The sequence below is a fragment of the Furipterus horrens genome, unplaced genomic scaffold (genome assembly GCF_987537825.1).
Source record: "Furipterus horrens unplaced genomic scaffold, mFurHor1.1.pri manual_scaffold_5, whole genome shotgun sequence".
Lineage (NCBI taxonomy): Eukaryota > Metazoa > Chordata > Mammalia > Chiroptera > Furipteridae > Furipterus > Furipterus horrens.
In genome coordinates, this window is record NW_028327175.1 from 105434104 (window position 1) to 105445530 (window position 11427).

At 50.9% G+C, this 11427-nt stretch overlaps 1 protein-coding gene across 1 annotated transcript in view; it reads left to right on the forward strand.

The window, feature by feature from the left end:
- The window catches only part of MYH11 (myosin heavy chain 11), a 120703-nt gene extending 110528 nt beyond the window's left edge, over window positions 1-10175 (forward strand). Inside the window, exons 36-43 of the mRNA XM_090276970.1 lie at window positions 8-136; window positions 459-547; window positions 964-1087; window positions 1462-1670; window positions 2587-2695; window positions 2831-3003; window positions 7004-7042; window positions 10113-10175. Of these exons, the coding sequence (XP_090133096.1) occupies window positions 8-136; window positions 459-547; window positions 964-1087; window positions 1462-1670; window positions 2587-2695; window positions 2831-3003; window positions 7004-7034 (864 nt within the window). The 3' untranslated portion in view covers window positions 7035-7042; window positions 10113-10175. The remainder of the gene's footprint in view (window positions 1-7; window positions 137-458; window positions 548-963; window positions 1088-1461; window positions 1671-2586; window positions 2696-2830; window positions 3004-7003; window positions 7043-10112) is intronic.
- The last annotated feature ends 1252 nt before the right edge of the window (window positions 10176-11427 follow it).

Below are 11427 nucleotides of genomic sequence, written 5' to 3' on the forward strand. Positions count from 1 at the left end.
CTCGCAGGCTCAGATGAAGGACTTCCAGAGAGAGCTGGAAGACGCCCGTGCCTCCAGAGACGAAATCTTTGCCACGGCCAAGGAGAATGAAAAGAAAGCCAAGAGCTTAGAAGCAGACCTCATACAGCTACAGGAGGTAAAGCCTTCCCACTCTGAGTGCCTCAGATGGGGACATGGTGGCGGCAACCCTAGACATCCAGGTTATACATCCACAGCTTTCCTTTCTTAATCCAGCCTCCCACACGGGTGGACCCCATAAGTTAGGGCCTGGAAAGACGCAGGGTCTTCTCCTTTGGCACATCTGCAGGGCCTCCTGAGCGCAGAGGCAGAGTAGCCGTTTTCAGGGGTGGCCACGGAGACTGCTGGGAGCCTGGTGAGGAGCAGGGCGGATTCCTGGGTGAGGGTCAGCCCTTCTGTGCGGATAACAGGTTTCCTTCCTCCCCTCCCCCACCACCCAGGATCTAGCTGCGGCTGAGAGGGCTCGCAAACAGGCAGACCTGGAGAAGGAGGAGCTGGCCGAGGAGTTGGCCAGCAGTGTGTCGGGAAGGTATGAAACAGCGTGGGCACAAAGGGGGATTCTAGACTCAGCCGATGGAGAGGCAACTCATAGGGGAGCCTCCTAGTCCTGTTTTAATGCTGAAAAATGATAGAATGTTCAGTTGAGCTTGTAATAGGGTACTCAGGCTTTTCAGATGGTGGGGACAAGGGACATCTGGGGATGTCAGGGAAGACAGAGCTGGTCCTCATCCCAGGCCTGGCTTTGCTGACTCCAATTGGCTATGAGTCCTGGCTCCTTGCTTCCGGTTGTGTGACTTTGGACAAGTCTCTAAGCCTCTCTGAGACTCAGTTTCCTCAGTTATAAATGAGATCAACCCTGAGGCATTGCTCCTCCAAGGAGAGGGAGTTTTCTAAGCCAGGGGAAGGCTGGAGGCCTCAGACATGGCTGTACATTGTTTCCCTTAGGAACACACTCCAGGATGAGAAGCGCCGCCTGGAGGCCCGGATCGCGCAGCTGGAGGAGGAGCTGGAGGAAGAGCAAGGCAACATGGAGGCCATGAGTGACCGTGTCCGGAAGGCCACACAGCAGGTGGGGGCCGGAGCAGGACAGGGCTGCTAGGGTTGTGGGCCTGGGCACCAGAACAGCACATGCCTTGGATCCACTGTGTAACAGGCTCTAGTTCAGAAGCCCCACACTGGCTCAGAATGTGCATTGCAGGCTCTGTGTGCCAGGCCTGGGATGGGGGCTGAGGAGAGCAGGGAGCCTGGGTGGCGCTGGGATGCTGCCTGAATGAGCTAAGCATTAAAAGATGACCAGGAAGGAGCTGGTGGATGGAGGAGCAGGAGGAGGGCTCCTGGGTGCAGAGGCCAACAAATGCCGAAGACAGCAGGAGAAGGTGGTCAATTCAGGGCACACCCCAGCCTTAGGTGCCCTCCGCTCATGACCTTCACCTTCCTCCCCAGGCCGAGCAGCTCAACAATGAGCTGGCCACGGAGCGCAGTGCAGCTCAGAAAAATGAGAGTGCACGGCAGCAGCTGGAGCGGCAGAATAAGGAGCTCCGGAGCAAGCTGCAGGAGATGGAGGGGGCAGTCAAGTCCAAGTTCAAGTCCACCATCACGGCACTGGAGGCCAAGATCGCACAGCTGGAGGAGCAGGTCGAGCAGGAAGCAAGGTACGGTGGGACCAGGGATCCAAGGACAGCTTGCTTGCCCGTGAGTGCTGGGACATGTCAAGGGTCAGTTAGCCCCTCCAGGTGTCAGCTGTGGTTATGAAATAAACTCAGTGGTACCCGCACGGCAGCTGTACTGGGAGAACTGTGCGAGAACACAGGAAAGGGCTGTGCCTGTACCTGGCCCGGATTAAACCCTGGAAATGTCAGCTGCTCCTAGTAAGTAGCATTCCAGGGAGCACACATGGCTTTTCCTAGCTACATTTGCAGGATGTCATGTTAACAATACACAAAAAGTCCAAAACAACAACCCATTTAGCACACATATATGGGAAGGCTTCTCATTTTAATGATGGGTCATTGAGCTGTAAGTTCACAGCACATTTGTGACCATTAGATTGTAAGGATTCTGAACCATTTTTTTTTGTTTGGTAGTGGCTTTACCAATAACTCAATGTCATACAATTCACCCATTTAATGTGTACAGTTGAATGGCTTTTAGTATATTCTTAAACAGGTCCACCCTCACCACAGTCAACTGTAGAATACTTTCATCGCCTCAGTAAGAAACCCTGTGCCTTTCAGCCGTCACCCCCCATTTCCCATCCCCACTGCCTGCCCTAAGCAACCACTGACCTGCTTTCTGTGTCCTTGTCTATTCTGGACAGTTCATGTACGCAGAATCACATGAGGCCTTCCTGACTGACTTCTCTCATTAAGCACATGTTCTCAAGTTCACCCATGTTATAGCAGGTGTCAGTACCTCACTGCTTTTTATGGAGAAATCCTATCCTTCTATCTGATGGATTTGTGGGATAAGCCCTGATTGGAAGCTCAGAAGCGTCCACAGTGGGTATGATGCTGGTCTGGCTTACATATTGATTGCAAAGGAAGCCATCCTCCTCCCTCCTGTGCACAGAGAGAAACAGGCGGTTGCCAAGTCCCTGAAGCAGAAGGACAAGAAGCTGAAGGAGGTCCTGCTGCAAGTGGAGGATGAGCGCAAGGCAGCTGAGCAGTACAAGGAGCAGGTACACAGCCGCCCTGGGCCTCTCCCGCCACCACAGAACCACTCGATCCTCAGGCCTCTCCCAGGATGCCCCCACAAGCACCCCCCATGCCAGACCTCCAAGGGGCCCCCTGACCCTCGAGCCTCTCCTTGACAGGCAGAGAAAGGAAATGTGAAGGTCAAACAACTCAAGAGGCAGCTGGAGGAGGCAGAGGAGGAGTCCCAGCGCATCAACGCCAACCGCAGGAAGCTGCAGCGGGAGCTGGACGAGGCCACGGAGAGCAACGAGGCCATGGGCCGTGAGGTGAACGCCCTCAAGAGCAAGCTCAGGTGAGGTGGCCCAGCCCCGGGAGGGGATGTTCTCCCGGACCAGGTGCTCAGCTTGGCCTTAGAGGCCCACTGTGACTCAGTGTATCAACGAAGAAGGCCCTGTTTCCCCACAGCCCTCGCTTCCTTCCAAGGCTCTTCCTGTTCTCACCATTCACAAGGGCCCTGCCTCCAAGGAGCTTACTGTCTACGTTCTTTAATGACCTTTGCCCACCCTCTTGGTGAGGAGGAGGAGGAGGGAGAGGCAGTTGCCTGTCTTCTCCAGAACCTTCTCCTCCGGCCTTTCTTCACCACCTTTCTCTAACGGTTCCTTGGCACTTTTGACATCTGGGGCTGGATTATTCTTTGTTTTTATCACAGGGACCGGCCTGTATATTGTAGGGTGCTGAGCAGCACCCCTGGCCTCTACCCACAAGCTTGAGTGGCACTCCCAGCAGTTGTGACAACCTATGTCCCCTGGGGGTACATTCAGCCAAGGTTGAGAACCTTGTCCTAAGTGCAAGGAGGGCTGTTCTCTCTCCCACACCCCTGTAATCTCTGGGTCTGAAGGTGACCACCCTGCTCCCCGGGGCTCCTGCCCACCTGGTTCCCTACAGGCTTAGCTCTGAGCTTCCTGTCACATTCTCTCACACCCCTCCAGCCTCTCAAGTTCTTGGCCTTCAAGCATTACATCATCTGCCCGCTGCCACCTTCCTATCTCCTGGGATCTTCATTCCATCTTCAAGCAGCCCCCACCAACTCCTTACCCAGCATCGAGCCTGCGTTCAGTGGCTGCCATCAGCCTTTCCTGCAGCCTCAGTACCGGGGGCCCACCGCAGCCTCTCACACAGCCTCAGTACCCTGGGCCCTCTTGCTTTGTTGTCTTCCCTTGGTTAAAACACAACCCACATGAAACCCAACTTCCCACCTTCAGCTCAAAGTGGTGTGAGAAAAGCAAACACCATGCTGCCACTTCCCGCCGGAAAGTCCCGATGGTGAACACCGAGTGGACCTCCCTTAGTGCTGCCTGCGCCTCCGTCTCCCCCTTAGACACCCATTTTTCATTTTCCCCCTAAAATTACTCTCTCAGCCCATTCTCAGCTAGTGGCCTTACTTCCTATTTAACTGAAAAACAGAAACTATCATGAAGCACTGCCCCATCAACCTACACCTGTGCTCATTGCTTCTACTTTTCCCCTGCTTCTGTGCTGAACTATCTAGCACCTACTAAGGCCAACCCCTCTGTTAGGCTTTCCCTCTTGTTTTCCCGAGGACATTGCTCCAGGAATTCTCACCTTCCCCTTCTGTAATGTTCTCCCTGGCATGGAGTCACTGCATCGGCTGAAAAACCCTCTTAGCCTCACTCCCTCCTACTCTTGACCACAAACTAATCCCGTGATCAGTGCGTGGTCCTCACCTGACTCAGCAGCACCATGTGCTGCAGCCCGTCACCCCTCCTCAGTACGCTTTCTTCATTGGGCTTCCAGGACAACAGCCTCACCTGCTGTCCTTCCTACCTTCCTGGCTTCTTTCTCTCCCTCTGCTGGTACCGCAGCTCCAACCCTGCTCGCTGAGGGCCTGCCAGGGCGCCGTCTTGGTTCCCTCATGCCCATCTCTGCTCACTGCCCCCTCGGGGATCTCAGCCAGTCCTGTGGCTTTACAATTCCATCTACAGCTAGTGACTCCCTAGTTTCTTCCTGGAACTCCAGACCCTGCTTGACATTCCCACTCAATACCTAATGGGCAGCTCACACACTACTGCCCCAACCTGAGCCTTGATTGAACCTCTTCCCTCCCAAACCAGCTCCTTTCCCAGTCCTCCCCAGCTCAACAAATGGAATGATCAAGTTGCCATTAATCCAGGCCACAAATCTCGTGGTCATTCTTTACTTTTCTCCCTCCTTGTACCCTACATCCAATCTTATCAGAAAATCTGGTCAACTCCCTTAAAAATACCATGTATCAAGAAGCCAACCTCTTGTTGCCACCGCGGTCCTATGCCATCCTCTCCCATCTAGGTAACTTCTGCAGCTTCCTAACGGCCTCCCAGCTAACAGGCTGCCCCCTATAGTCTGTTATCACCACAGCTGCCAGAGGAATTCTGTTTAAATGAAGTTGTATCATGTTCCCCCTTTGCTTGGAACCCTCCAATGATTTCCCCTTCACTCAGAGCCAAAGCAATGCCTTTACAATGGTTGGTTCCACTAGGTCCTCCGGATCTGTCCACTGCCTCCTACATTAGTCCTTGACCTTGTCACATTCTGCTTCAGGGCCTCGGCTGTACCTCTGCATGGAACGCTCTTCCCCAGATCTCCGCCTAGCTGACTCCCTCTCTTCCTTTCCTTCAAATGTTTACTCACCTCTGTTACCCTCTCTAAGATTTCCAACCTCACTCCTATAGTTCTCCTCTCCTTCCCACCTGTCACCGTGCAACCTGCTATTTATTTTACTTCTCTCATAAATGATGTCTTCTCTCTCACCTGCAAGCCTATCAGCACTGCGGTTTTATCTGGTGATTCATCCCCAGTGTCTGGGGTCATGCTGGGCGCAGAGTAAAAACTTTCAGTCACTGAGTCAGAGATGTTTTCTCTAACCTTAGTCCTTCTCAGCCACCTTTGCGTCTTACTACTTGTGCTATTGTTGACTTGATGTTTTCTTTGAAATGCACTGTTAACCATACACTACCACCCCTATATTGTTAAACCAGCCTTGTCTGCATTGATAGGCCCAATGAAATTACAATGAAAACAATAGTGGGTTCTGGCTATTATGGCTACAAATTGATGACCTTAAGGCCTACTTCTCAGTTAAAAAGTGAGTGACAAAACACATGAACACCAAAGAGACTTTCTCTGACAAAATCGGCCATATCTGAAGAGCTGAAAAGGGAGCCATCCCACGGCATGCCCAGCAGCCCTCTGCAGTCACCGGGCATGCAGACGCCACACTGAGAACCCCCAAATGAGATGGGAGGAAAGAGAGCCCAAACCCCTTTCAGAAAGGGAAAGAGAACAGCTGGGTCAGGGTACTGGGATCCAGGAAGGAGCCCTTGGTCCCAGCACAGGGAGGGGCTTGTGGGTCCCTGAAGGAATGGAAACCAGGCCTAACCTCTCAGGTCCAGCGGGGGCCTGGGCGCAAGCTCCAGGGTTGGCTATCAGCAGAGGAGAGCTGCCCTCACCACAAAGACTATGCTCTGCTGGAGGGGACACTCCTCGGCAGCTGCGCTGACCGGTGGGTGGGAAGGTAGCCGGCCACTCCTGTGCTCTCACCCGTTTGCTGTCACTACTCCCTTTTCTCAGGACAGGCTGAACAACCCGTCAGTTCTGCCCCAGACAACTGACCCTTCTTAGGCCATACAGCATGAACGTACATATAATGCAGGTTGCAGATGATCATTCCCTTTCTGCCTTCTCAGGGGCTTCCAGATGCACAAAAACCAAAAATCCAGCATAGGTTTTCTCAAAATCGAGCTTTTAGTGAAGTTGGCAAGTCTACTCAACTCCTCAGAGGAACTGTGAACAAGTTTCATAGTTTTATCAGCCAGATAAATCTCAGCACAAGCCTCCTAGAGCCTGACCAGTGTCCCCATCGTGTGCACAGCTCCGGCATGGGCTGCCTAAGGCATCCACCTTCTCGCTACAGCCATAAAAGGCAACGAAGGCCAAAAATTCCAAAGTAAGATTTTGCAGCAGGTTCTTTGAGTCTCCATTCCCATGTGGATCTTTCAACTAGCTTCCTCACAGGCCTTTACCTTCCTGAAAAGGTCTGCACAATGGGAGGAAGCCACCTGTGCTCTTAAAAGCAGCTCAGCAGGACAGAAATTTGCTATTAAAAAAAAAAAAAGTAGCTTATCCTTTTGTGCAACAGCCTGGGTTTTAGGTGCTTCATTGGAAGGTTGACTTAAAAGTGCCTGTAATTATGTAACTGAAGCAAATGCCTCCATGATTGAAAAGGCACTTAAATGGGCTGGCTCCCTCCCGTGTGCCGGATGATAACCACCAAGGACTCTCTCTCTCTGTTTCAGAGGCCCCCTCCCCCAGGAAACTCTGCAATGACTCAGCAGGTATCATGCCTTCAGCTTCACTGCAGCTCCTGTGTGTTACACTCAGTTTCCATTTCCGTTCTGCCCATCGCGCCTTCCCTGTCCCCTTTATGGCCCTTGCAAATTTCTGTGAGATTCCTGAAAAATCTGAAGGCTTGGACACCTTGATTCCGAACTGTCTTTCATCACAACCAAGATCAATATAAGAGCTCATGTCTTGACCCATTCCCCTTCCCTACTTCTGCTTTGGCATGATTTGGCACTGAATGTGTCCTTGTCACCACGTGTTGACGCAAGTTTAGAGGCTGTGTCACTTACTGTTCTTACCTGCGTCAGAGGGCCTCTCTTACACTGTTAGGGACACTTGGCTGTGCTGTCACCCCTCGGCTGGCTAGGATACTGCACTGAGCAGGTACAACAACTCCACCATGTGGGTACATTCCAGGAAAGTAGCTTCTGTCAGGCGGGTCTAGTTCACTCATCAGAATTAACAAAGCAGAGGTTCATGGTACCACAGCCCAGAAATTTGTCCCCCCACAGCTGAGCATTCACAAACTTGCCTGCAAAGGAAATATGCCTGGAAGCATAGGGAGGCACTGTTTTCCGGCCCAGGCCTCCCATCGAGCTGAACCAGGGTGAAGCAGGAGGGGAGCACTGCTGGGGCTGCTGCCGCTTCCCCAATGCTCTGAGACCCTGCGCTCTCACCCAGATTCTCACACGTGCCGGGGCTGTGTGAGGCTTCAGCAAGGCCTGGCTCCTAACCAACTGCGTTTTCAGTATACAAGGGCGGACGCGGGCCACTACACACAGCTATGCAGTCCTGGCAGAGCCTTTTCCAGAATTCTCACCGGCACGTACTCACAGACTGGGGAATCGATACCCAAGACTCTTGGAAGCTCATGGGGCCCTTCACAAGACAGAGTTAAGAGGCCTCGACTTCTCTGGGGTTCTAACAACTTTTTTACACGTAAAGTTAGGCAACTGGGGCCTGGTTTTCCTCTCATCCTCCTTGAGAGGCCAAGCAAGCCCTGGCTTGTGTCTGTCTTCTCTTTTCAAGAATCTCAGCTTTGTTGTCACTTCCCAAATACTTACAGTTGGATGAGGTCTTGAGAGGAGCTTTTAGCCTCTGAGACACACAGCTTTCGAGACGCCCTCCTGCCAGCTCACTGGGACCATAGTATTAGCTGAATTCTAGGGTTGGCTGGGGCAGCAGGTGCTTATACCCTTGTGCTGGCTCCTGGTGTGCCAACAGCGCTCTGAGTAAGTTCTTTGGGTCCACAAACAGAATCCAAATTCTCCAGGACCAGACCCTTAAAGAAAATCTTTATAAAGGTCCCTTACTTCCTGTGACAGATATGCCAGTGTCAACCTTTGCCTAGGATTTGAAACCATTTCCTTCAAGAAAGACACCTGAATCAGAACAAACATGTTCACAGGACTGGAGCCTAAGCAGGGGACTTACAGTGACTCAAGGCACAGTTTCCTCCTTAGATCAAGGGAGGCCATTTATCAATTAAATTCCAGCGAACAAATACAGATTCCTCCAGGAAGCAAAGAGTGGCTGGAGCCTGGAAGCATAGGGAGGCACTGTTTCCCAGCCGCAGGCCATCCCATAGAGTTGAACCACGGCACAGGTAGGAGGAGCGAGCGGCCTGGGTTGCTGCTGCTTCCCTAGTGCTCTGAGACCCTGCTCTCTCAGCCAGATTCTTAGAAAAAGTCTTTTAAGGTCACTGCTGGAGAGAGAGAGACACACACACACACACACACACACAGAGACAAGAGAGAAATTTAGTTGTAACAGAATGGGAAGCCTAGAAAGTTCCCTGACATGAATGAGGTTGGCCTGAATCTAGCTGGAAGTGGCTACAACTTCAAGTATTTACTCCTGATCTCTGAACCTTGGGAATACCATCCGGTGAGTTTTCCCAGCCTGGGATTCTTCCACCCTTGGACCCCAATCTGTTGGGATTCCCTCTCTCAGCAGATCAGGACTCTGAGCCTTGCTTATGCCTCCAATCTTACCTGTCCGGGTTGTCCTTGACTAAGTATTGATAACTGGGATGGGCTCACCTTCGTGGCTTTTCTGTCCATCCTTTGTGTGGTCAAGTGGGTTGTTTTTCTTATAAAAAGTCTGCTTTCTTCTTAAGAAATCCTAAAATGATTTAAGACTTGACCTCTGAATTAGGTCAAAAGAGGGCCAGGTGGCCAGGGCCCAACGTAATTATTTGTTGTGGTCACTGAAAAGGAGGCAAACATTTCTTCCAACTGTGAATGTTAAGTGCAGGTGGATCCGTCATTTCCCCCTCCTGCCTGCCCTGCCTCCTGTGCCAAGCCTTACTTCAGGTGACCGGGGTCACCTTAGGGCACCTCAGGTGGTAACTCAGGGCTTATCAGGCAGGACGGAGGGGATGGGAGCGGTAAGGACAGAAAGGAGTGTCCTACGAGCTAGAGCTAAAATACACCTTGGATTAACATATTCAACTTATTTTTCTAACGAAGTCATTGAGCACCTATTATAAGCCCAAAATGGTGGCTGCCATGGTGAGCAAAACAGGCGAGATCCCCACCCTGGGGTAACTCCGCTCAAGAATTCTGCTCCACCAAAGCTGGGGGCGCTATGTTGCCTTTACCCAGACAGCAGCCTTCTAGCGTCCGCACAGTGACCTCTTTTCCTCTCACGGCTAACCTTTATATTCATTTTCACTTTCTTCCAGTTAAAGACCTAAAACACTTTTTTATCTCTGAAGGCAAGGCACAGAATGAGAACATGACATTTCCCCTTCATACCTACCCCACGGTCCATGAGTAAACCCATCGGGACACGGTCACTGCAGTAGACCAGAATCCTGTGGGTCATCAAATGACCAAGCCAGACATTTTTAAAAGCCAATCGTACTGCTCTGAAGAACCCATCCCCCACCCCCCATTCCAGCTGATCAAACGTAACCATACCTTGAAACCGGTCAAGATTGTTGACTTCAGCCCTGGATTTGTGTCTCATTTGAGTTTGTTTTTTGCCCCTTCTAAAAATCTCTTACAACCTCAAGGGAGATTTCTGAACTAAAGAAACGTGTTTTCTTAAAACCCACAGGCGAGGAAACGAGACCTCTTTTGCTCCCTCTAGAAGGTCCGGAGGACGTAGGGTTATTGAAAACGCGGACGGTTCAGACGAGGAAGTGGATGCCCGTGATGCAGACTTCAACGGAACCAAAGCCAGTGAATAGACAACTTGCTGAAAACAAAACAAAAGACAACACCCAGTGGACTCTGCTTAGCACTGTCTAAAACCATTTTCAAATTCCAGACGTCACAGACACCCCTCACAATGAACGTAAAAAACACCGCCCTGCATTCAGGGTATCAATTTAAGTTTTGAATCATGTACCAAATGAGAAAGACCAACAGGAGACACAGACACATCCACTTCCCCCCATCATGACTTGTGCAGAGGTTTTGAGTTTTTAGAAAAATATATCCACGGTAACTTAATCACCGGCAACTTAGTTTACATAAAACGGGGAGAAAGTCACCAAAACGGGTGCCACTGCCACCCTCTCCCAACTCCCAAGCCGTTCCCTAACCTGTGCACCCTTCTGACGTTGTGAGCAGGACCTTGAGAATTCTTTCCCCATCCTGGTTACCGCACCTCAGATGCACACAGTTCACCAAGACCAAGTGCCTTCCATAGCCACCTGAATTAAAAAGGAGACACTGCTCGAATGGCTAAGAGCAGGAATGTGACACTGTTTTATATGCACCCCGACTGTATTTAAGGACACCCTCACAATAAAAGGTTATAAATCACTAGATCGTAGTTGGCTTTTCCGTGGTCTTCTACAGAGCAAAAGAATGGGGGGTGTTCTCGTTTAATCCTCTCAACAACCCTATGAAGTCAAGGTTATTTCATAAATGGAGAAACTGAGGCCTAGGGAGATGAAATAAATTGCCCAAGCTCCCACCTGGCAAAAAGAAGAGATGCAAAGTGAGTCTGTGAGGGGCTTCTCCAACCAGGAGGTGGGCAGCTCAAGGCTCAGGGACGAGGAACATGACCAGGAAGGACATCTTTATCCATCAAAGCCAGTATGTACATAAAGTGAATACAAGATTTCCTTGAATTTTTAATTTAAAACACAAGCCTTCACCCAACAGGGGTTGACAAACCTCGTAAAGACCAGAGTAAATATTATAGTTCACATGTGGTCTCTGTCGCAGACTCATTTTTTTTAAACAACCTTTTAAAAACATAACCATTCTTAGTGCAAGGGCCATAGGAAACCAGGCTGTGAGCCCTTTCCTTCCTCAGCTTGAGTGTTCTAGACAGATTCTTTGCAAAGATTCATTCAACACAAACGATTCCATGCGCCAACCTCATGGGCTCAGATAGGTCTGAGAAGAGAGTAAATAGG